The sequence below is a fragment of the Talaromyces amestolkiae genome, assembly GCF_001896365.1.
Source record: "Talaromyces amestolkiae strain CIB chromosome Unknown scaffold9.1, whole genome shotgun sequence".
NCBI lineage: Eukaryota > Fungi > Ascomycota > Eurotiomycetes > Eurotiales > Trichocomaceae > Talaromyces > Talaromyces amestolkiae.
In genome coordinates this window covers 706,827-730,719 of record NW_024468045.1, presented here as the reverse complement: position 1 = coordinate 730,719, position 23,893 = coordinate 706,827, and the positions used below count along the sequence as shown (strand labels likewise).

At 47.8% G+C, this 23,893-nt stretch overlaps 6 protein-coding genes across 6 annotated transcripts; 2 read left to right on the top strand and 4 right to left on the bottom strand.

Annotated features, from left to right (window-relative positions):
* Nucleotides 1–252: 252 nt before the first annotated feature.
* Nucleotides 253–2,214, bottom strand: BHQ10_005271 (uncharacterized protein; the record flags this gene model as incomplete). Its single annotated transcript, XM_040877729.1, has 1 exon — nt 253–2,214. The coding sequence occupies one exon, from the start codon at nt 2,212–2,214 to the stop codon at nt 253–255; it is 1,962 nt and encodes a 653-aa protein (XP_040733775.1).
* A 1,729-nt stretch (nt 2,215–3,943) lies between these two features.
* BHQ10_005270 (uncharacterized protein) lies at nt 3,944–4,939 on the bottom strand (the record flags this gene model as incomplete). The annotated part of the gene is made up of 3 exons (XM_040877728.1): nt 3,944–4,711; nt 4,779–4,882; nt 4,936–4,939. The coding sequence occupies 3 exons, from the start codon at nt 4,937–4,939 to the stop codon at nt 3,944–3,946; spliced, it is 876 nt and encodes a 291-aa protein (XP_040733774.1).
* Nucleotides 4,940–5,209: 270 nt separating this feature from the next.
* BHQ10_005269 (uncharacterized protein) lies at nt 5,210–8,041 on the top strand (the record flags this gene model as incomplete). The annotated part of the gene is made up of 1 exon (XM_040877726.1): nt 5,210–8,041. One exon carries the CDS (start codon nt 5,210–5,212, stop codon nt 8,039–8,041), a length of 2,832 nt encoding a protein of 943 aa, XP_040733773.1.
* A 357-nt stretch (nt 8,042–8,398) lies between these two features.
* Nucleotides 8,399–9,411, bottom strand: BHQ10_005268 (uncharacterized protein; the record flags this gene model as incomplete). The annotated part of the gene is made up of 4 exons (XM_040877725.1): nt 8,399–8,634; nt 8,705–8,897; nt 8,956–9,101; nt 9,174–9,411. The coding sequence occupies 4 exons, from the start codon at nt 9,409–9,411 to the stop codon at nt 8,399–8,401; spliced, it is 813 nt and encodes a 270-aa protein (XP_040733772.1).
* Nucleotides 9,412–12,824: 3,413 nt separating this feature from the next.
* BHQ10_005267 (uncharacterized protein) lies at nt 12,825–13,593 on the bottom strand (the record flags this gene model as incomplete). The annotated part of the gene is made up of 2 exons (XM_040877724.1): nt 12,825–12,875; nt 12,934–13,593. The coding sequence occupies 2 exons, from the start codon at nt 13,591–13,593 to the stop codon at nt 12,825–12,827; spliced, it is 711 nt and encodes a 236-aa protein (XP_040733771.1).
* A 4,851-nt stretch (nt 13,594–18,444) lies between these two features.
* On the top strand, nt 18,445–23,416 carry BHQ10_005266 (uncharacterized protein; the record flags this gene model as incomplete). Its single annotated transcript, XM_040877723.1, has 3 exons — nt 18,445–18,658; nt 18,714–18,834; nt 18,886–23,416. The coding sequence occupies 3 exons, from the start codon at nt 18,445–18,447 to the stop codon at nt 23,414–23,416; spliced, it is 4,866 nt and encodes a 1,621-aa protein (XP_040733770.1).
* Between the last annotated feature and the right edge of the window lie 477 nt (nt 23,417–23,893).

Genomic DNA, 23,893 nt, shown 5'->3' with positions numbered 1-23,893 from the left:
TGCATCCTATCTTCAACTTGACTAGATATCTCGTGTACACTAAGATGATACCAGGTTCATCAACCCGGAGAAATGGCACACACATATGCAAGATGGCATATGACTGTTCGAGACTAGTATTATAATGAACATACACGAGATCAGCATACATAAACGTTCACATGCTCGATTCAAAGATCAAATCATATATACATAGATACATGTATGGACAACGAGGACAGCAGACATCTTTATGTGTACCAGCTAGGTAGTTCAAGCAACATCGTTCCTCTTTCTTGCTTCCTCCACACTCCTCTCCCAACTTGTCCTGCTCAGGAAGATGATCTCAGCGAAAAATACCAGTCCCAATGCGATCGCCACGCCCGTCCATAGACCTGAAATGCCCCATCCCAACCCGAAAGCTGTCCCCATACTGATTGGCATCGCCACCACATAATAACAAAACACCTGCACATATCCACCAATTTCTTGCCGACCAAGTCCACGCAAGATACCATTACAAACCGCCGCTAGGGCGTCAAAAAGCTGGAAAGCTGCACAGATGGGTAAAATGGCAGCGACCATTTCGATGACTTTCTCGTCTGACGTGAACAGGCCGGCGAGCGAGTATCTCAGTAATGAGAGAAGTAACATGTTGAGAAGTCCGACGATCACGGCGCCGGTCAATGCGACTTTGGCAGCTGTTCGAGCGGCATCGACCAGTGTTGCACCAATCAAATTCGCAACGCGAGTGCTACCTGCGATGGCCACGGGGAACGGAATTTGGAAAGTGATGCTGCTGATTGTGCTGAGCACGGATTGCGCAGCGAGGGCTTCTGTTCCGAGGTATGACGACACCAATGTGAGAACTTCGAATGCGAGGCATTCGGCCTCAACCATGATCAGACCCGGTAATGCAAGACGAATCATAGGGCCCCAGTTTTGGAATGCCCTCCATGTGAACCCGTTCCAGCATTGGAGACCTCCGATGAAGTATACGTACAAAAAGAGGAATAAGGGAAGAAGGTTCTCTGTGATCGCTACTGCAATGGGTGCTCCGATAAAACCCATTTCAAGCTTCCAGACGAAGAACCAGTTCATGAATGCGTTCAGTGGCGCACAGATTAGGAGCACATACAAGGATGCGGTGAATATGCCTTGCGCTTGGACGAATCGCTTCCCGCTCTCGAAACAGGCATATCCCGGTGCGCCCCAGATTAGAACCTTGAGGTACCTTGCGGCAAGAAGTGCGACCTCTGTCTCCGGGATGAGAGCCACTAGGATTTTGTCGGCAAAGTACCAAATGATGGCAATTGGTATGGTGACGACCCACAGAAAGAACACCATTCGTTGCATTTGTAGACCAACGAGTTTCTTTCTCCCTGATCCATAAGCTTGTGCGCAAAGAGTATCTAAACTGGTGGCAAGACCCTGATAAACAGCCGATCCGGTGATACTGACGGTCATACTTGCCAAACTTACTGCTCCTAACTCTACAGTCCCTAAGTGGCCCACTGTGAAAATGGATGCTACAGTCAAGGAATACTGAAGAAGGAAAGTAACAATAAGTGGCAGAGAATATTGCCCAATCACGCGCGCTTCTCGCTGCCAACTAGATTGGATTAGGCCAGCAGCGACTGCTTCCTCCCATTTGCGGTCAATCTCATCGTTATCAAGAGGTCGGTCTCCCAGTAGAGCCGATGTCTCATTTGGAGCTGTGGCGGGGGCTGGTGGGTTATCTTCATGTCTCTGGCTCGCAAAAGATGCGCGCCGTAACCCGGCATTCAGCTGCTTCGTAAGGTTGCTTATAGCGCCTCCTCGCTTTGAGGTGTTAGGCGCAATGACATTGTTGTCGCTGAGCAAGTCTATTTCTTCCGTATATGCACGCTCTAGTTCCTCCGTCGTGAGATGTTGCTCTTGACCTTTGCCATGCGGCACAACAGTTCCACGTGGACCGGCCGTGAAGTGGCCTGGACGACGATAGGAACCAACTAGAGAATGAGGCGTGGTGCCTAAAGCATTGCTTGAGGAGCGCGCCAGTCCGCTAAAATCATTATCATTATCATCATCGTCATCGTTGTCATCATCATTGTCATGGCTCGCTCCATTCCGAGAACTGTAAGAAGCAATATCTCGCGCAATTACAGTCTGAACAGTTGACGCACCAGACGTCAATGATTGACTGTCCAGATCAGTGCGAGCAATCGCAAGAGGAGCAGAATTGTTCAACGCCATACCGAACGTTCTTCTCGGAGTACCAGTCTATCAAATGTATCCGCTGGAATAAGCACCACTGGCAAACATCACGAGAACAGAGAGAAATGAAGACTTTGATCTCAAGTCGAGTGGATATCCAGTGGACTCCGCAATGAGAGTATGTATGCGACTAATCAGTGAGTCAGAACTGGGGCTTATCAATCCCTAGCGTCCCCGAAATTTGACATCGTAGATGCTTCTCCAAGGCTTGGTCCAATTCTGGTAAAATGTCGTGTGCTAGACGAAGAGTTGCGTACACAGCATGGAATGTAACACTTCGAGTATCTTCACGAAATAAAGATGTAAGTTTATGTACGTTTTTATGAAAAATGGAAAATTGGAAGAGGCGAAAGAAGAGATAGGGAGGCCCCGCGGCTGAAGAAGGAAAGTCCTTGCGATTGACCAACCACGTGCCGCAGTTTTTAGTCCGCTCCATTCTGATTGGCCAGATCGAGAGCAGATGATTAAATCAAACATCCTCTTCTTCTTCTTCAAGGTCGCGAGAGACTTTTCATAGAGGCTAGTATCAAGCATCAAGCAGTCAGTACAAATGAGCCACTCACTCAAATCAATATCGCAGAGAACGAAACATCGAAGAGAGCGTGATTCTGGACGAGGTAGCCATCAGCTTCCACAACGGGACTAGCTCCACGCCCCATCTTGAACTAAGTTCAACTTCAACTTCAACTTTGGAGGTCAAGTGATTGATCAATCTATCAACGCCCGCTTAAGCTCCTTCTCTTACTGTACAGCTCCGAAGCTGATAGCTGGAATTGCAACATGATAACTCGGCTACATTGAGTGTGAAATGGACACTATTCGACCACGCACGTACAATCCGCTAATCAACCCGGTTAATTCGAGGCCGGTTCTTGTCGAAAAGTATGGTAGCTCTTCACAATCTTTTCCCTAGAAACGAATCTCTATGTCTGATCAACCCTTAAACATGTATTTACCGGCAGATCTGTAGTATAACCCGTTGATGAGTCGAGCCGGACATGCATTTGGAACCACATGCATATATTCATACTCTACAAAATCTCAACTAACCATAAAACCAGTGAATTTTCATCCCCAAACCACATATTCCTCGCCCGGCCCTTATTAGGCCCCCTCCTCTTCGAAAACGCAGCATCCGACGCTCGCGACCACCTCGCCAACGAGCGCACATTCCTCTCCTGGCTCCGACTCGCCATCTATCTCGCCATAGTCTCCTCCGCAATCCTGATTTCATTCCATCTTTCATCAACACCCACTCACCTCGAACGACTCATTGCCTTACCTCTAGGGATTGTGTTTTGGTGCATGAGTCTTGCCTGTCTTGTGAGTGGGTTTTCGCTGTATGTCTTTACTGTGAAAAAGTACAGTCGGAAAGCGGCGTTGGTGCAAAGTGGATGGAAGACGCAGGCGATGTTTGGGGTCATGGCTTCTGTTATTATTGGGTGTTGTATTTTGTTTTTGGTTACGCAGTCGAAGAATACCTGAATTTTTTTTAGGATCCTACTTTGTAGGCAAGACATTTTTATAAGGAGAGAAATGTCACTATTCCTCGACATTGATTTTTTACTGGTTATCATTATACAAATTGAGTATCATCATCATCAATCAGTAGCAGCATACAAGCGCCGGTAGATTACAGTGCCTCTAGAATCCACATGTGAATTCAGATAGAGCCCATGTGATAGACAATAAAACATATTTTCATCTTTCAAAACTCCAGAATAGCCCAGGTATATTCGTCCATTGTCGAAAAGATCAATCCCGCCGATAACAGCTCATCGCCCGCCTTGACGACCTCCGTGGATGGTAAGCCCAATTTGGCCGAAATGTTCTGCATATGAAGGCCTTCATTGCTCTGGGGTTCGTTTTTGAGCAAGTTATACACTCGTCGTGCCGATGCCGACATGGGTGGGAGAGGTCGACCGCCGGCTGCAGCACCGCTGTATTCGTCTCCTCCTTTCATGTCACTGGCAGTATTACCAGCAAAGCCAGGACCCGACGCGGCTCCGTTGCCATCAGCCTTCGGTGGAGGTCCATGTTTGAAGAAAAGATGTGTGGCCGTCGCTTCCAAGAGATGCACATGTACCTCATTTACATCCGACACAGGTCGCACATTATGCGCCCCAAGGAACTTCTTATTCCCGAACACTTTAAGCTTGCCAAACACCTTCACATGACCGTGCAGTTCCACTTTTTTGCGTGTGCTGTGCTTGACTCCCTGCCCATCCACATCCATGTTGTCCTCTATACGCGCCGTAGTCGAGTCGACCCATTGTTTGGCGTCAATTTCACCTGTGCCGTCGTCGAGTCTGTATGTTATGTTTGTGCTTTGTGTGGAGATGTTGCGGACTTGACCAATGCAGAAGACGGATCCAATGTCTGCGCCGTCGATTTGGAAGGGGGCTTCGGGGTGTGTTTGGGTTGCGTCGAGGATTTGTTTGATGGTTACTGGTCTGAGGGTTGGGTTTTCGCCTTGCTATAGCCAGTGTACACAATTAGACAATCTGTCGTCAATGAGACTTTTCAGGAGAAGAACGACATACTCTTCCACCAGCAGGACTGTTCGTTTCGCCTGGCATAAAGCCTCCTCCTCCCATGCCACCTTGCCCGCCATATGAGGTGGTTGAGTAGTTTCCGAAGCCGCCGTCTGTTTGATTAGCACAGTTCAAGATAAGCATAGAGTAAAATAATAAAACACACCCATTTGATAGTTTGATTCCTGATGCTAACGTAGTGGTAGGGAGGTGTTGATTGAAAAGTTCAAGTGTTGATTTTGCCATTTAAGCTGTTTTGGGTAACATCGCGGGGCGGACGTGTCGCGCGTCGTGGATCGCCTCGGGCGGTGACAAGCAGCAGTTTTGATTATCTCTCTCACCGCCTACGGGTATCGCTCAATTTTTCTGATAGCGCCAAAAAAGTCTGGCCGCTATACGTCCTGAGCATCACCATTGTGCCTCGGAGCAGAGAAAGCACAATGCCTCACCGAGCGGCCTCCCCGGCCTTGTCAGAGAACGAGTTTGATATTTCAAGTTCTCTATTCAAAGGCAATGCAAATTCTGATTCCGAAGATGGGTGGGACTCGAAACCAAACAAGAAGCAAAATAAAAAGCAGCCAGTGATCCCGTCTTCGAGTCTGAATTTACTGAACGAAGATAACGACGATGTCGAAGGCGAAGACGACGAGGCGTTTATTGCCGCGACGCAAGCTGCTGCGAACCGAAAGGCTTCCAATCTGAAAGGTCGTACCGTGAAAAAGGGCGGTGGTTTCCAAGCCATGGGACTCAATGCTCAACTCCTCAAAGCTATCGCGCGCAAGGGTTTCTCAGTCCCGACTCCGATTCAGCGAAAGACGATCCCTGTGATAATGGATGATCAAGATGTTGTGGGCATGGCGCGAACAGGTTCCGGAAAGACTGCTGCTTTCGTTATTCCGATGATCGAGAAATTGAAGAGTCATAGTGGTAAAGTCGGCGTGCGGGGTTTGATTATGTCGCCCTCGCGCGAGTTGGCTTTGCAGACTTTGAAGGTTGTTAAAGAACTGGGCCGAGGTACAGATCTAAAAGCAGTCTTGTTGGTTGGTGGTGATAGTTTGGAGGAACAATTCGGTCTGATGGTCGGCAACCCTGATATTGTCATTGCAACACCTGGTCGATTCTTGCATTTGAAAGTGGAGATGAACCTCGATCTATCTAGTATCAAATATGTGGTATTTGATGAGGCCGACAGATTGTTCGAGATGGGTTTTGCTGCACAGCTTACCGAAATTCTACACGGATTGCCTGCTACTCGCCAGACTCTATTGTTTTCAGCAACTCTTCCGAAATCACTTGTAGAGTTTGCCAGAGCGGGTCTTCAAGACCCGACTTTGATTCGTTTGGATACTGAAGGCAAAATATCGCCCGACTTGCAGAATGCATTCTTCACCGTCAAGACAGCAGACAAGGAAGGAGCGCTACTTCACATTTTACATGATGTTATCAAAATACCCACCGGTCCAACCGGTGTCAGATTTCGATTCAACGAGGACGATGAAGAAGACGGAAAGAGATTCAACAAGAAACGCAAGCGTTACGACTCCAATAAAGCTGGAAAGCATACCGAGTCGCCTACTAAGCACTCAACAATTGTCTTTGCTGCCACGAAACATCACGTCGATTATATAGTTGGTATCCTGCGTGAAGCTGGATTCGCAGTCTCTTATGCATATGGTTCTCTTGATCAAACCGCGAGAAACATTCAGGTCCAACGATTCAGGGCCGGAGCCACACATATATTGGTCGTTACAGATGTTGCTGCTCGTGGTATTGATATTCCGATTCTCGCCAACGTCATCAACTATGATTTCCCTTCACAACCGAAGGTATTTGTTCACCGTGTAGGACGAACGGCACGTGCTGGACAAAAGGGTTGGAGTTATAGTCTTGTCCGGGATGCAGATGCTCCTTACCTACTTGATCTGCAACTGTTCCTGGGCCGAAAATTGGTTCTTGGGCGACCAGAGACAGAACCAAACTTTGCCGAAGAAGTAGTAGTTGGAGGCTTTCCACGAGAAACTCTGTCTGGTCACTGTGAATGGGTCACAAAGACACTAGACAACAACTCCGACATTCAAGCCCAGAGAGGCGTTGCCAACAGAGGAGAAAAATTGTACATGCGAACGAGAAACGCTGCATCTTTAGAAAGCGCCAAACGAGCAAAGGAAGTTGTCACTTCCGATAAATGGACAACGGTGCATGCTCTCTTTACTGAAGAAAATAACCAAATGGAAGATGAACGCGAAAAGATGCTTGCTCGATTAGGTGGTTACCGACCACAAGAAACTATTTTTGAGATTGGCGGTCGTCGAGGAGGTAAAAAGGGTACTGATGTGGCTTTCGAGACGATTAAGCGAGTGCGATCTGCTCTGGATAAGAAAAAGAAMCCMCCAGCCACTACGACGGAGACTGCTGATGCTGCTGCCGATGAGGGAGAAGACGTCGAAATGAATAATGGTTTCTCCGACGATGACGAAGTCCCTCAAGATAATCTCGATAATATGTCGATGGCATCCGAATCCGATCTCGAAGTCACCTTCTCACAGTACTCTCAATCCAATAAAAACAAATCCAAAAAGAGCTTTGGCAACGATGCCACCAACTTCCAGAACCCAGATTATTTCATGGCATACACTCCCGCCGACGCATCTCTCGCCGAAGACCGCGCATACGGAGTCCACTCAGGCTCCAGTTCCAACTTTGCCCTTGCCTCACGCGATGCAACCATGGACCTGACCGCCGATGAAAAAGCCGGCTTTGGAGAAGCACAATCTTCAATGCGTTGGGACAAACGACACAAGAAATACGTCTCCCGTCGCAACGACGAGGACGGATCTCGTGGCGGCTCAGCGCTCATTCGCGGTGAGAGCGGTACCAAGATCGCCGCCAGTTTCCGTAGCGGTCGCTTCGATGCTTGGAAAAGAGGTAAAAGGATGGGACGCATGCCTCGTGTCGGCGAGATGGAGAATACCACGCTATCCGGTGATCTGAATGCTTCCATATCCGGAGGACGGAAGTATAAGCATAACAAACAACAGGCACCGAAGCAGTTGGATAAACTTCGTGGCGATTATGAGAAGAAAAAGAAGAAATGGGATGCGGCAAAGGAGGCTGCTGATGCTGCCGCTGGTAACGAAGGCGGCAGAAAGCCGAAGAATGAGATTCGCAATAACGAGGATATCAGAAAGGCGAGAAATCTCAAGGAGAAGAGGAGGGAGAAGAATGCTCGGCCGTCGAAGAAAGGGAGAGGAGGGTTCAGAGGGCGGCGATAGAGACAATCTGGTAGATAATAGGGACAGCCACAGGCTACGAATATCAAAAGCATTTTACATAATCGAGAGCATGGTTTCTCATTCACGGGTATATTACATATTAATACGAAGTAGCACGTAAACGTGCTCTCCGCCTCAAGTCACCAGTTGACCTTTGACACATGATGGTTTCACGTGATATACATAGGAACTGATTGTATATTATACTTAAATATATTAATACTCCAAAATTATACAGTTGACTACTCTCAATACAGGGTCAATGTCTCCCAGACAACAATGGTATCATAACGAACGGTATAACAAAAAAAGAATAGTAAGGGAGAATGTGACCTGCAGATATAATTTATAGCTCGCTCACATCCGGCGAATCTCCTTCTCTAGCAAGTATTTATCAAAAGTCTCAGTGCCAAAATGGCTCCACCACTCAAACAGCATAGTGTTGCAGATCAATTTGAACCAAGGAGTGAATTTGAGCTCAGGGTTGGCGAACATGCTCTTGAGTTCTTCGGGGGTGACGTATTTGGTATCTTGGACTTCATTGGGGTTTGGTACGACGTCAACGTCGGCTTTGATGAAGAGGATGTAGTCAACTATAGAAGGCAGAAATCAGTATTGATCGATTGATCGATTTCGTAAGTAGAGGCAGGGGTTGTGACTCACTCTCGTGTTCGCCCCATTTCCCGTCACTAGGGGCAAGATAATGAATTCGAGTTAAGAATTTGAATTTGTCGATAGGGACCTGCTCGGCTTTGATTCCTAGTTCTTGGTCGAGCTTGCGCACGGCGGCTCTCTTGACTCCTTCAACGGCAGCGGATAGCTCTGCGCCGGTCTCGCCTGCGATTCCGAGGGGGTGCTACACGTTGACGTATTAGACGGGGGTGTATCGACCGCATAGAGAAGAAGAAACTCACAGAGCAGCAGGTATTCGTCCACAGATCAGGGAAAGTAATCTTTTCAGCAGCTCGTTGTTGGAGCAGCAGGCGGTTTTGAGAGTCGAACAGAAAGACGGAGAACGCACGGTGCAAAAGTCCGCGGTTGATGTTTGTCATCAAGTGGCCTATGCAGATGGATTATTAGCAAACACACTTCTATGAGGCGCATAAGGAACGCAGAGATAAGGGCAACGTACAGGTTTTCTTGCTTGCACTGCCGATGGGCTTATCGTCATTGTCCAAGACAATACAGACTTCCTCCATCAATCTGACCTGCTCCTCATCGTAACCCTCGAGATCACCACCCTGGCGCACGGAGGGGTCGTTCGAAGAAGGAAGGATTGAGCGGGCGAGAGACGTATCGACATCGGGGAAGAGAGTAGCGACGTTTTCTGCCGTGATGGCGACGGTCTCGGTGACAGTTGTTGTCGACATTCTGCTTATAGATTGGGCAGTGTTGCGATACAGCAGGTAGTGGGTCGTTATGATATGTTAATAAGAAGTAGAAATGTGAGAGGCGCTCAATTGTCGAAATTCTTTATATCCCTGTTGAGGGGTTTCGGAGAACTTATTTCTTTGTTCGGGGTTAGGCCTGCCCAATTAGACGTAGTCCGCCACCCTTTCAAGCCACATTGTACCTGGTCGCTGTAGAGACTGTGGCTAGACTTTTGATGCACGTGACCTAAGGTTATCGACTTTCCTTTTCACTTATTACTCTTCCGCGAGACGACTTCCATTACAGCGGATGATATTGGCAAAAGCGAGATCTACGCCTTTTCAAACTGTATAATCAGTGTATTGCAATACCTCGTCGATGTTATCGAGCCAGCAACAAACGACATGTCTCCGGTCTTACAGCCTTCACAGACTCGGAGCCCGACACTTTCCCCTTTTAGAATGAATTGAGATGGGGACCCAAGCATGAGAGATAATCTTCTATCTTGCAACACGATCAGTCGAATTACTGCTAGTATATATCTTACACTCTATATCGAAATTAACGATCGATAGGCCATCTTACTGCCACATCCTACTCACTCTTTGCACACACAACATCCAGAACCACAACCGAGGTATACTATCCCCACAACTTCGTCTGCTTTACCCCTAAATGCCACGGGGACTGCGGACTCCGATACACCGTTTACCTATTTATAAGACGGCGTCAACCCGAATCAAGCACGGCAGCCCAGAGCAGGGATCTTTCGGTTGGTTCTTAGCTTCCTCAGCTTTCTTTCGGCCCTTTTCGGACAGTCGCATAAATTGGCATCAGCTTCTCCAATATCGTCAAGTTGATAACTTGATTAATCCCTAGGCGGTACATCAACAAATCAAATACTCCCCGAGTCAACAGGACACTGACGTCGAGCGATGTCATGAAGTCTGTAGTCCAAGCTTTGAAAGGGAAATGAACAGTCTGGACTCGCTGCTGGAGCTGGGTGGCGCGAGTTTAATTTATGCACGGTCAGGGATCACGAGAGGATAAAAACTGAAAATGGTTACCACTCGATCACAATGAGCTTCTATCAAATTTTTTTTCCTTCTTCCTCTATTGAGTTCTGGGCTCTGACTCGGTGTTCCATGCATTAGTTGGTTAGGAAGACAGGCTAAGAGGCACTTTGACGCAACTCAAAAGAAGCTTGAATGGAGGATCTCGGGTTCATCGAGTTAGATCTGGACTTTATCCAACCCGAATGCGATTGACGCGCCCGCGTTTACTTTTTTTTCGCCTGTCTTCAATGTAGCACAGAGAACAAAAGGCACGCGCGTCCCCTCAACATACCCTCACGATCATTGGTAGGGAACAAAAGTATTTGAATATAAGCCGAAGAATCAACCAGTAAGATGCAAAACAATTATGATTAACCTGAAGATCGTCAATTTCATTCCACCCAATAGCATTCGAGTGGTATCTGTAGCACTGCACGATGTCACCTCGGAAGCACAAGATGTGCCTTGGCTATGCAGCCGTTATCACACCTCTCTAGTCCACATCCTCCTTAGCAGCTCTAGTCTTCATTTTAGCTGAGCGAGATACGTAATGCCTAACGGAATGACTCGCCATAAGCCAGGAAATATTTTGCGTACCATTCGTGATTCGGTAAACCTTGTAATCCATTCTAGGAAATGTATAGACCATGTGCAAACCCGTGAAGATCGCGAGTCATGGCATGCACTTTTTTTCGACTGCTTGCTTCCGTGGTGCAATAAATAGACTTGCTTTTTTCCAAAATAATTTACAGTCCATTGAGTCCAAGGTAATTAAAGGCCTCCGGAGACATTTCTTACTGGCTAGTTGCCGCAGAAATAAGTAGTCCCCCCTGTCTGTCCCAAAGATTCGAGCCGGGAATACCAGGATTCGGCTGAAAGTTTTTTGGGAACAGGACTAATTTTTCCGGGAATACTCAATGCACTGAATGCACAAGTAAGGAGAGAAATAAACAGGAATAAAAAAAAAGCGCTAAACGCGCTCGCTGATTTGATGTCGAAGCGCTCCCCCGCTTCCTATGAAGTAGTAGAAGTCAATAAGGGCAGTTGATTTGGCTATGTGGATTGCCTTGTTGATGATCCTTTCATTCTAGACTGTACCATTCGTCTGATGCAGGAAATTGTACTGATCGACATCATGTGTCATCCCCATTGGTTATGGTGAAGAAGAAAAAAAAAAGAAGAATAAGACGAGCGGTTAATGGAATTTAAGTACTACATACGTACGTAGCTGGGTCTAATTGAGCGAGCGCTTACTGATATGGCATGCTCCCCCTAAGTATGAGGCTTGTAGCACCCGACAATGGGCTGCTAATTTGACTAAACGTGCAGGCCTGGGTCTCATAGCTAAACTCGACACCGGGCAAATTTACCCTTTTGAGTATCTACATCGTGTCGAGACAGAATCTGGGTAGGGCAATCGCGATATCGGGGTATTATTGTTTGACGCGTCTGCGAGCACGGAATAATGCATTGGTGAAATGTTTGATGATATATCCTAAGATCGCTATGAATATGTAGCTAATACATGCAAATGCTGCGTGATATCTATCTATGATGTAACAAGTCCGGAATCAGATCCGACTTTGAAGACCAGCTTCAACTTTCCCGCTATGACGGGCGTGCCATAATATGTGTACACTTGGTGCGAAAAATGAAAAAGAGACATAAGAAAGGGGTATGTAGGAAACTCAGAAAGCAGAAACGTCAACGTAACGGACCGCCCATTGCTGCATGAGATGAATACTAGTTCGTCAATAAAAGCTCCCGAACCTCCCAGTCATAACGTTGGTAAGGACTCGTCAAAAACGGTCCCAGTCACAGGGAATATAATGGCGTGCTATCAAAGCTCAATACCTGTACAAACGCTGTCGTCTGCTGTCGTTCGCTGTCACGAAGGAAATTGCTGAGCGTACTGAAGTGCAAGCGCCGAAGACCCGTGTTTTCCAGTCTTCACTCTAGGCTTTCGATCTCGACACCCATCTTTCTGGTGTCTAAAGACATGAATTAGCGCACTTTGTCTCTGATATGAAAGAACTTGGGAAATCTACCTGTGCATAGTATCAAGTCTACTATATTGTCGCCCACATATTTCACACGTGAACCTTTTCTCCCCGTCATGAATCCTCTGTCAAGCGTGGTCAGTAAAGTTGTAAGCATAGCATTGGTGATGTAGGATAGACGCACTGTTGAGTAATGTCGCTTCAAGTCTGTTTTCCGGCCAAAGGTCTTCCCGCAGCTACTGCAAGAATGCGCCTGTCTATTGCCTGGATTATGGCGCTTTACATGCTCCCGGCAGTTGGAACGTCGCGTGAAAACCTTGTCACAAAGCGGGCAACGTAATTCGGGGTCCAACTCAGCTAGGGCCTGGCCTCGACTAGCCGATTTCTCCCTGCGGCTTGATCCGATCTCTGTTGCAGAAGTCATGGGGGAAACAGATCCATAGTAGGACCTTTCTTGACTGGTTACCGAACTAGATGTTTCGGTTTCATGTGAGGGTGATCGCTCAAGAGATTCAAAATGCGTTCTTGAGACAGAACTGACGTTCTTGCTACCCGTCCTCTTATTGTTCTGCGCATTCTCGTCCGAGAGTATCGGTGAGGGCCACGTGTTTTCTGATGGACTGGGATGTTGTGTTCTTTCAGGTGTTCCGATGTGGGATTGAGGTGTCATCGGCCACCTCTTTGAAGCAATCTGCGCAAAGTCTTGGTGGCTATTCTGATCGACACCATAGCCTGGCTGATAGTAGAGCGCTTGGACCTGCCCGCTACTCGTGAAAATCGGATATTGCATCGTAGCCGAGTTGATCATGGGAGGGACTGTGTATTGTGGCTCTTGGTAGTAAGTCAGCCCACTGTAGTCCGGTGCGCTCACTGCAGTACTGTAGCAAGCCGTTGTGCCCGGTATGGATTGATCTTGCCAGCCGTGCGCGGAAACCGAAGGTGTGAGTGGGAGACCATGGGCCATCTCATAAGGAAATGCTGATTGATGCGCATAGTCTCGTGGTTCTGCTTTGACTTGCACCGAGTCAGGCGATGTCATGTAGGGGTCGTTGAAGCCGAACATGCTCGCAGAGGTCTGCCGCCCTCGCTGGCCAGCGGCAGCCGATCGCTTCGCAGAGTCATGCATTATGTCGGAATCAGCGAATTGGCCGCAAGATTTTGAAGGCACCTCGTTGGTGGCGTATATTGAGCGAGGGAAAGAAAAAAAATAACAGTCGAGAAAGACGGTATGGAATTGCGCAGCTAAAGTGTTCGATAGTCGTGTTTGCGATATCAAGTCGTTGAAGAATGGATGAAGTGATCCGAGTGCCAAACAATCTATATTTATAAGTAAAGTTGAGCTAAAATGATGAGGTGCAAGACGAAAGGCGGGATCCAGGGTTGGAATTATATGGCACTTGCAGCAGTAGCAACAGGTGACGACGCCCTGGATAATTAGACTGGTGCATGTCCAACTGATGGTGCCATTGCAAGGGCTAGCAGTGAGTCAAAAAGTGCAGCATGACAGCGTACACACAAGGCAGACTCTGCATGAAGGAGGTTTTGCTGAGTTTAGGCGTTACTCTTGCATCGGTCAAATAGGCGCGACTGGTACATTTGGTGCCATGCAGGATGGGCTGGAGCGGTGCGATGTGGCAGCAGCAGTACGTATCGGCACTAGAGCATTTTCCAGCGGGTCCTGGAGGGAGGGGACAGGGCTGGAGTGTCGATGAACGCACAGAACTGGACTAAAACAGAGGGGTATGATGAAGATATGTGCAGTGGGAGAAAAAAGAGCGTCAGCTCAGGGCCACATCCAGGATCAAGGGGGGGGCGAGTGGGAGCCAACAGATTGTTGTCGAAAGGCTTGAAATGGGCAGCTCACGGCGGGCGGAAACACCTGTCGAGCAGGGCAGCGACGGGGTGTGACTCTCATTTTCGAAGGCTTCTTGAAGCAGTTTAGTCCGGACCCGACAGTCTGGATAGACTAGTTAAACGAGGCGGCTGTGTGTCTGAATGGCAGAGATTGTCGTGCTGGACTGCCAGCGTGCATCACTAGTCACTGCCCGGAGGAATGAGTGCAATGAGACGCTTCTGTTCATACACTGATAGGTCGAGCTGAGCATATGAAGGTGTGCCACTTTCCTAAGCTGGCTCTAGCCTGCTGTTGGCCATTCGGCGCTAGAGAAGAGACGAAAAAGAAAGAAAAAAAGAGGATCGAGGGGAGAAGACAAATTAAAAAAGAAGCAAAGAGCGAAGATCTACGCGGGAGTCATGAAGAATATCAAGGAAGTGAACAAGGAGGTTGAGGTTGAGTCGTTGGTTTAGTCGACTTTTTTTGTATGCGCTTAAGCTACGGCATGGAAGGAAGGAGGGACGTGACCCTAACCCGCATTCCAGTCGTGCCTTCCCCATTTGTTCCGTAGCTTCTTTCCGTCTACCAGAGCATGCTTTTATCGCTTTCTTTTCGGAAACAACCAATATACTCTCATGCCACACCTGAGACGCTTCGAAATTCAAACACGTTTTGAGGTTGGGTACTTCCTGACAAACTGAGAGACACTGCGTTGCGATACGTCACAGCCGGCGTGGAAATTAGCGCTTCCCCTCCTCGTCCCAGCTGCTCAGTCACCAGTCAACCTATCCCCCAGTCTGCAGCACCATGCCCCTCCGGGTCAGTTCTCTTTCCGACTTTATTACCGTTCCTTATTCCCTGACGTTGCCTCTAGACTCACGCTAATACGTGGTGGTAGTAGGCCGATGCATGGGCTCAGGAAACACGCATTAACATCCTGGTCTCGGTGTAATGACTTGAATTCTTGGGATACGGAAGCATGGAGCAAGCCTTTTGAGTGCATTACTCCATGTGTACAGAGCATACAATACACAGATCTCGTAACGAAGCTCTCTACGCGGTTGACCTTTCTTAAGCCAGTCCGTTTAACAATTTTACCAAAGCGTTCTCGATGGGCGCGAACAGGCACGACCCACACGGCGCGGAACGGTCGCTCGATCGCAGTGTGACGGTCCCTACGAGCGCCCAATAGGCGTGCTGCCGGGACCCCGGAGGCTATTGCCGGCCACGAAGGAACAAATCTTGGAATGGAGTTTAGTGCAGATTGGCGATAGCGCAGCCGACGAAGGAGGGTCTTTGCAAAAACTCTCTTCGGCCAAGTCGTATCTTGACTGGTTATACTGATGCGATCAAAGATCAAAGTTCAGCAGAAAAGATTAACTTCAATGCGGAATTTACTCGGACGGCGTACTACGTTGTCTGCAAATACCAGTTAACCGATTGGATTGGTACAATTGGATCATTTATGCCAGCGGAACAAGGCCAGCCATCGCTACACATCATACATCATACATCAGCAAAAAGCACTTTAACCGGCGGCAGCTAATGATTCCGAAAAGTCAATCAAGGGTCTGATCTTCAAGTAGCGGCCGCGCTGGCTGAACAGTTGATAGACACTAAGCCGTGGGTGAGTCATGGTTCGAGCGCAATCGGTCCATCAATATCATGTCTCACACGCACTCTGGCCGCAATTGATGGAGGCAAGCTCGGTCATTGCAATCTCTAATCAAGGAGAAGACAGACATTGACGCGAGGCTCACTCCTACAAGAGCTGTCTGAACTGTCCACAATGGCGAATCAAAGCAGAAACAACCTGCAAAGGAAAATTCCATAGTTTCTGGTCCACCAATTGACCCCGTACGCTTTAAACTCGTCCGGCGGTTGCATTCGGTAAGAGCGCTTCGCCTCACCAAGTGTGGGACAGTAAGAAGACTACAAGTACGACAAACTTTTGTTCTTCTCACCAACGTGACCGAAAGGATATGCGACTTTCCAGTTGCTCAATGTTTGTGCCAAAGCAAAGTGCCACGATGTGCTTGATGGGCTAGTCCGGCAACACGCGCTAATCCACAACGAGATGCGGGACTCAAAGAACTAATTTAGACTGCTTTAAAAACTTGCATCGACAGCCAATCGATTCTGGAAAAGCCTCAAAAACTTGACACCGGACAAGTAACAGCCACACTTTACATTGTGAATGATGTACTGACAACCAACCGATTGAGCCACCTGAAAATCACTTCAAAGGGTCTCTACTTCAATTTCAAGAAGGCGGTGCCATGAAAAGCATTGCCGAGATGTGTCGGGGCCGCCGTCATGATAAGCGCTGCGCGAGATATCTGAACACAAATATAGTGGTTCATCGATATCTCCTGCAGTGCGCATGGATCACGAGGTTACCAGTGGACGTGGATAAGGTACAAGGATCAGCAAAGGATGCCCTCGTCTAGACCGCCTTATTTTTAGTCCAGGTACGAATGCTCGACACAGCCTTGATAAACGTCCTGACTACCGATCGACAATTAGCTTCAAAGTGATATCATCCGCTAGCGTTCAGCACGTTACTGAGACATGGGGGCTGTGTCAGACGGCAGAAGACGCAAAGAAGGTTCTTCGAAACAGGGTTCAAGCTGAGAAAAGATAGTGCCATTATCAGACCGCATCAACTCCATGTTTCATGCAGACCCTGAGGTGGAGGACAGCTAAATCCAGCGGTGTCCTCAGTTGCCCCTGAAGCTGAATATAGCACACCTATCGGTGAAGCCGGGACGAAATTTCAGCTGCAACAATCCTGAGGTGAACCCTGTGCTATGTACATACACGCCAGATTGATCCTTACGCTATGAAGTCTGGCCCTAGAATGATGAAAGAAACATGCATTGATCAGCCAAGGCAGACTCATAACTCCCAGTGACTCACTGGAAATGACAGTCATGCTATCAATTCGACCATCTGGACCTCGAGGCTCTAATTCCCCTAAGTCGAATCATAGCAGAATGGAGCATGCCATTGACTAACCCCAAGAGTCCTCTGTGAGTCATTTCCAAAATTTTCAGATTCTCATATCAATTTGACTAGTTGGGCCATCTCTCTCGAGGCCTTAATTCAATATCTCTGATACACAAGGACAAATGGCACAAGGAGACTGCGGAGGTTATTGGCTCGTTTTGATCGTTTCACGCAATCTCTAACAGGTAACTTGATGATAAATATAGGGAGTAATACTTTCTAAAAATCAGGGCTCATTTGAACAAATATTGTCTTTTTATCGAGACTCTTGAGATAATGCCATCGTTCTTGTTCCTCGATCCTCGCTCAAGTGTGCAGGGTATTGTATGTTTCAGTCTTTACGGGCAAAAACCCTTGGTTGTGATAGTCTTCTGAGGCTTGATGATATGACTTAAATCAATGCTATGAATATGTCTGTCTCAACCAAAAATCCAATGTCACTCGCCTCAGAGATCACCGTCGGGGTAGATATGTCAATAGGAAGATCTTTGTCCTCGACAGTTTGAGCAATGGAGCTACACTTTGGCACCTACTCAATGTCTATCAATTTGTAGAATTAACATCAATAATAGAGTTTGCGCACAGTTATGACATTCTTTCAGTCTTTGAGCTTAGTTTCATTACAGGCTGTCCCTGAATCATGACACATCGCGATGGCATTCTAGTTGTGAATCACTTGAAGTTGACCAGGACAGGAGGAAACCGATAGATTACTACGGCTCATATGATGAAGTGACTAGATCATCAAAAAGAAGATCAATATATCTATAGAGAATATCCATCGTATCATGGGAGCAAATTTGTATGTATATACTTCGATGGGCCGGCAACCAATCAGAATGCTCGGATCGCGAACCGCAGGCAGCGCCTGACGTCTTGTCTATTCTCCACCGACGCGGAACGACCTCATGTCAATAGCAAAGACACCGTCCCCTTGAATACTGGCAACAAATCTTTACAGAGTAAAAGCTCATCAAGTGTGCTCGTACAGAAGTACTCGCTTCGCATCAAGGTTTTGGCTGTTTGAGATGATGTGTGCACACCAAATATGATCTTGACGATGACATCGATCCGCCTGTCTTACCTTCCCGACATATAACCACTGCTTTTATAAGTACTCTGCTTCCTCTCATAATGGGCCAGGGTTATTCCTTGACAACATTGTCGGCCGGCTCGGCCGGTATCGATGTCCCCGAGCTTTCTGATATGGTATACGAGAAATCTCTGGGCTCCGCGCGATTCATGAAAAGTATTAGAGCTCGGCAGCGGAATGGTCTCGCGTTTGTCAAAGTTATTATGAAACCTTATCCGAGCATGCAATTGGACCCGTACGTCAAAAAAATAACGCGTAAGTCAAGACTTTTGGGCATCTTTCTGGCCAAATACTGATTACTTGTCCAAAGGCGAAAGGGAACTGCTGGCCAGTGTCCCGAATGCTCTCGCTTATCAGCGAATTATTGAAACAGGGACTAGCGGATATTTGGTTCGCCAGTATATTCACAGCTCTTTATACGATAGACTGAGGTGAGTCCGGGTTTAGACTAAATTGACAATTCACTTGACCGACGAGTACAGTACGCGACCGTTTTTGGAAGACATAGAGAAGAAATGGATTGCATTCCAACTGCTTTGCGCACTTCGAGACTGCCACGCTCAAGAAGTTTTTCATGGAGACATCAAAACAGAAAACGTCCTCGTCACTTCTTGGAACTGGCTCTATCTATCCGACTTTTCATCATCCTTCAAGCCTACATTCCTCCCAGAAGATAACCCCGCAGATTTTTCTTTCTATTTTGATACCTCTGGTCGACGCACCTGCTATCTTGCCCCCGAAAGATTTCTGGAAGCAGGCGAAGAACCCGGAGATCGACAAGTCAATTGGGCAATGGACATTTTCAGCGTTGGCTGTGTCATCGCCGAACTCTTCCTTGAAGCTCCTATTTTCACTCTCAGCCAGCTTTACAAGTACCGAAAAGGAGAGTATAGTCCCGAACATAGCCAGCTCTCAAAAATTGAAGACTCCGATGTCAAAGACTTGATACTTCACATGATTCAAATTGATCCAGAATCCAGGTACTCCGCAGAAGAATATTTGAACTTCTGGAGACACAAAGTCTTTCCCGATTATTTCTACAGCTTCCTTCATCAGTACATGTCTCTGATAACCGAACCTGCAGCAGGGAGGGCTCAGGTAGATGCCGAAACCGGAAATTTTGGAGAATCTGATGACCGAATCGATCGACTCTATCTTGACTTTGACAAGATATCCTACTTTCTAGGGTCTACTCCAGTACCTGTCAAGGATGGATCGAAATTGACATCAGCCAACCTAATCAACCAGGTTCTACCTGTGCAGCTGGATTTACCAAACTCACAGCACGAGACTTCGAATTTGGAGCCTCAAGAGGGTGCTTTGATCTTCCTCACAGTGGTTGTCTCGAATCTAAGGAATACATCGAAAGCCTCTGCGAAAGTCAAAGCCTGCGACTTGTTATTGGCTTTTGCCGAACGACTTCCGGACGAATCGAAACTGGACCGTATACTGCCTTATGTGATGACTATGCTTAATGATCGATCCGATGTAGTCAAAGTGGCTGCGATTCGCACTCTGGCACAACTCTTATCAATAGTTCAAGTGGTATCACCAGTCAACGCATACATTTTCCCGGAGTACATCTTTCCGAGGCTGCAGCCATTTGTGCCTGACTCCTCATTCAATCCCAGTGCTATGGTCCGTGCCGCATATGCTTCTTGTATCTCCTCACTGGCGCAATCATCTCTCAGATTCTTGGATATGATTCAAGCTCTCCGGACCGATACACGGCTGCGCTCAGTCATACCAGCTGGCTCCGAAGCTGACTGGACGGAAGAAGCAACCTTTCATAATCTCTATGACGTGGCGAGAGCCGATCTTCTGGAGTATTTCGAAATCCATACCAAATCTCTCTTGACGGATAGTGATCCCTCCGTTCGTCGCGCTTTTCTAGGCTCTGTTTCAAGTCTATGTGTCTTCTTCGGCAGTGCAAAGATCAACGAGGTCATTCTGAGCCATTTGAATACTTACCTCAATGACAAAGACTGGATCTTAAAGTGTGCATTTTTTGAAGCTGTCGTTGGGGTTGCTGCTTATATTGGAAGCACAAGTCTCGAGGAATTCATCTTGCCCTTGATGGTCCCGTCGCTCACCGACACTGAGGACTTTGTGGTTGAACGGGTGATACGATCCATGGCAGCCATGGCAGATTTGGGCCTGTTTCAACGGTCAACGACTTGGGAGCTGCTCAATATAGTTGTGCGGTTCTTTGCGCATCCAAGCATCTGGATCAGGGAAGCCTCTGTTTACTTTGTCGTCACATGCTCCAAGTATCTATCATTTGCAGACAAGCATTCCATACTCACACCACTTATACGACCATTTTTAAAAACCAACATCATCACCGTGACGGAGGGTGAAATACTTGATGCTCTCAAACGCCCCTTACCAAGAGGTATATACGACATGGCTATAATATGGGCTCAAAAGACAGAAAAGGGCAATTTCTGGAAGGCGGCTAGCCGAGAGAGCACTTTTAGTCTGACTGGCAGCGACGCCATTATCGGTAAAGGCTTTCCGAAGAACGTATCTCTTACCGCAATATCGAAGAATGAAGAAGATTCACAGTGGATATTAAGACTGAAGAACCTTGGTATGACACCAGAAGATGAATTCAAGGTGCTCGTGCTGCGAGAATACCTATGGAGGGTTGCTATGAAATCGCGCAAGACATCTGATGCGACGGAGCCGACCCCATTGAACGACATTTTGAGTCTCACGCAATATGGAATTACACCCCAGACCGTATTCTTTGACAAGAATCAGGACGTCAAACAGCGAAAGGTGTCAGCGGATAACGTGTCTACAAATCAAGAGCCGAGATCTCACACAATAGCTGACGCACTTCTTGATGCGTCGACGAATGTTGATTCAGCAGCACGGCGAAAACATCAGCGATCGGCAACGCAACGACCGAAAGATAGCAACCCAGCACGAAGGAGTTTGGCGATCGCGGGAGGCATGAGAGCCGACTCTGAGGCAGCTTCTACTTCATCTTCACCGACAACTCAGCCAGCCTCGCAGGATTCATCGGCTCCGAACTCGGATATAGAGCGAGCGACTACCAAAAATCCCGCGGAAGCGGACAGGGCATCGGATCGGAGTAGCGTCATGACGGAAACTGGCTCACTATCACGGATCAACTCCTTGAACAGAATTGAAAAGAAGACCAGTGCTATCAATCTACTGAATCGCAAAGAAACGGCCAAAGCTTTTGCTGAGACTAGCATGAACTCGATAAATGCATTTGGAAAAGTGGATGTACATTCTCAGCAGGCGAGAGCACCTGGATCGCCGTTGGCGATGGCAAAGGACTTGAATCCAGTTCAGCAGCCAGTGACACAGCGATACCGTGCCGGACATTCGTACAAGGGTCGTGACCCTCGAATTCTGAGGCTGCTAGATGATGTGTTTGCCGAAAACTACCCCACGGATCTTTTTGATCTCGGTCCATATGTCAAGGAGATTGATTTGCGGCGTCCAATCCGAAGAGCTAGTGGCGAAGAAAGTGATAATCCCTGGAGGCCTGAAGGTGTGCTTGTTGCTTTGTTTGGTGAACATACCGGACCGATCAATCGGGTAGTAGCTGCGCCAGACCATGCGTTCTTTGTGACCGCCTCCGATGACGGCACAGTCAAAATCTGGGATACAACGCGGTTAGAAAAGAACTTGACTCCCAGATCGCGACAAACCCATCGGCATGCTCCCGGGACAAAGGTGAAGTGCTTGACGTTCGTCGAAAATACCTATACATTTGTTAGTGCTGCAACGGACGGTAGCATCCACGCTGTAAAGGTTGACTACCAGAGCGTCAACGAAACAGTACGATACGGGAAACTGCAGGTAGTCCGACAGTATCAGCTACCAGTAGGAGAAGACGGTTCGGCTGAGTACGCGACATGGATAGAACACTACCGCTCCGAAGCTCAGTCGACGTTGCTCATCGCCACCAACACATGTCGCATCCTGGCACTTGATATGAAGACCATGTTGCCACTGTATTCATTACAGAATCCCGTTCACCATGGCACGCCGAAAGTGTTTTGTTCCGACCGTAAACACAGTTGGCTTATAATTGGCACATCGCATGGCATATTGGACCTGTGGGACTTACGATTTAGAGTGAGGCTGAAAGCGTGGGGTCTTCCAGGAGGCACGGCGATACACAGACTGCAAATTCACCCGACCAAAGGTCGTGGTCGCTGGGTCTGCGTGGCTGGGGGAAGTGTACATGGCAGTGAAGTCACGGTTTGGGACGTGGAAAAAGTTCAGTGCCGAGAAGTTTACAGAGCAGCATCGGCATCGACTGTTGGAAACAGCCCGTCAACACCAAACGGAACTCCTAGTAGTCATCGAACGTCGGTAGTCAATACCTTGGCTGCAATGAACACTGTCACCAAAAGCTACGAACCATGGCGAGTAGATGAGGACCGGCCTGAAAGCATGCTTAGTCGTTTCGCCAATACATCTACGGCAGGAATTGAGCCGAACGCAGTATCAGCGGCGTCTCCGGGCGTAGGTGATCCCAACGGTATCTGTGCCCTGCAGGTAGGCTACGACATGCCAGCCGATGGTAAGGAAAGTACTAAATGCGGTTTTGCGATCTCCGCCGGATCAGACCGCAAGGTACGATTCTGGGATCTCGTTCGACCCGAGCTATCAAGCATCGTCAGCGGCTTGGACGCTTCTTCCGCTGAGGCCGGCATAGCCGCCAAACCGCGCTACGAGACTGTGCAACCAACGACAAGTCTCACGGTCACGACGGAACAGTTCCCCAACCTCGCCAAAACAACTGGGAGTAGCGCCGGCGGACGGAGCGGAACTTCATCGTCTGCCAAGAAGGGCCATAGTGCGAGCGCATCGCGTCCGCCGCGTAGTACAGTGATCAGTCTGCAACAGCAGCAGTTATTGAAGAGTCATCTAGACTCGATTCTGGACGTAGCCATTCTCAGGGCGCCGTATGGGATGACTGTGAGCGTGGATCGGGCTGGGATGGTATATGTGTTTCAATAATGTATTCGAGGTTGAGTAACAAGCATAGACTAATCAATACGCATAGAAGAGCTGTTTGAGAAGGCTGGTACTTTAAAAAAATAAATATAGATGACTTGCTTATGGGGGGTTGTCATACTCGAAGTAGGGTTAAAGACAGAGAGGGTAATGCAAAAACATGACAAGAAAAACCTTACGGGTTGAACTCTCGCTGACTTGATCAAAAGAACTGTCGAAAACCGGAGCAAAAATGTCACGTATTTCTACACCATGTCAAAAACAGTAGTTCAACCACCAGACTAAGACGCTGTTGTACTTGTATCGTGTGTACTCGGCACTTGAGGTTAGGTGTACGTATATTCAAGTGATCATCGCTACTTGCTGCACTTTTCACAGTGGTATTATTGACGAGAATTGATTTAGTATTGTGATGGAAGAAAAGGACATACGGACCGGTGATGGATGACTCGTTGAAACGAAACTCACAGGCTCACACCG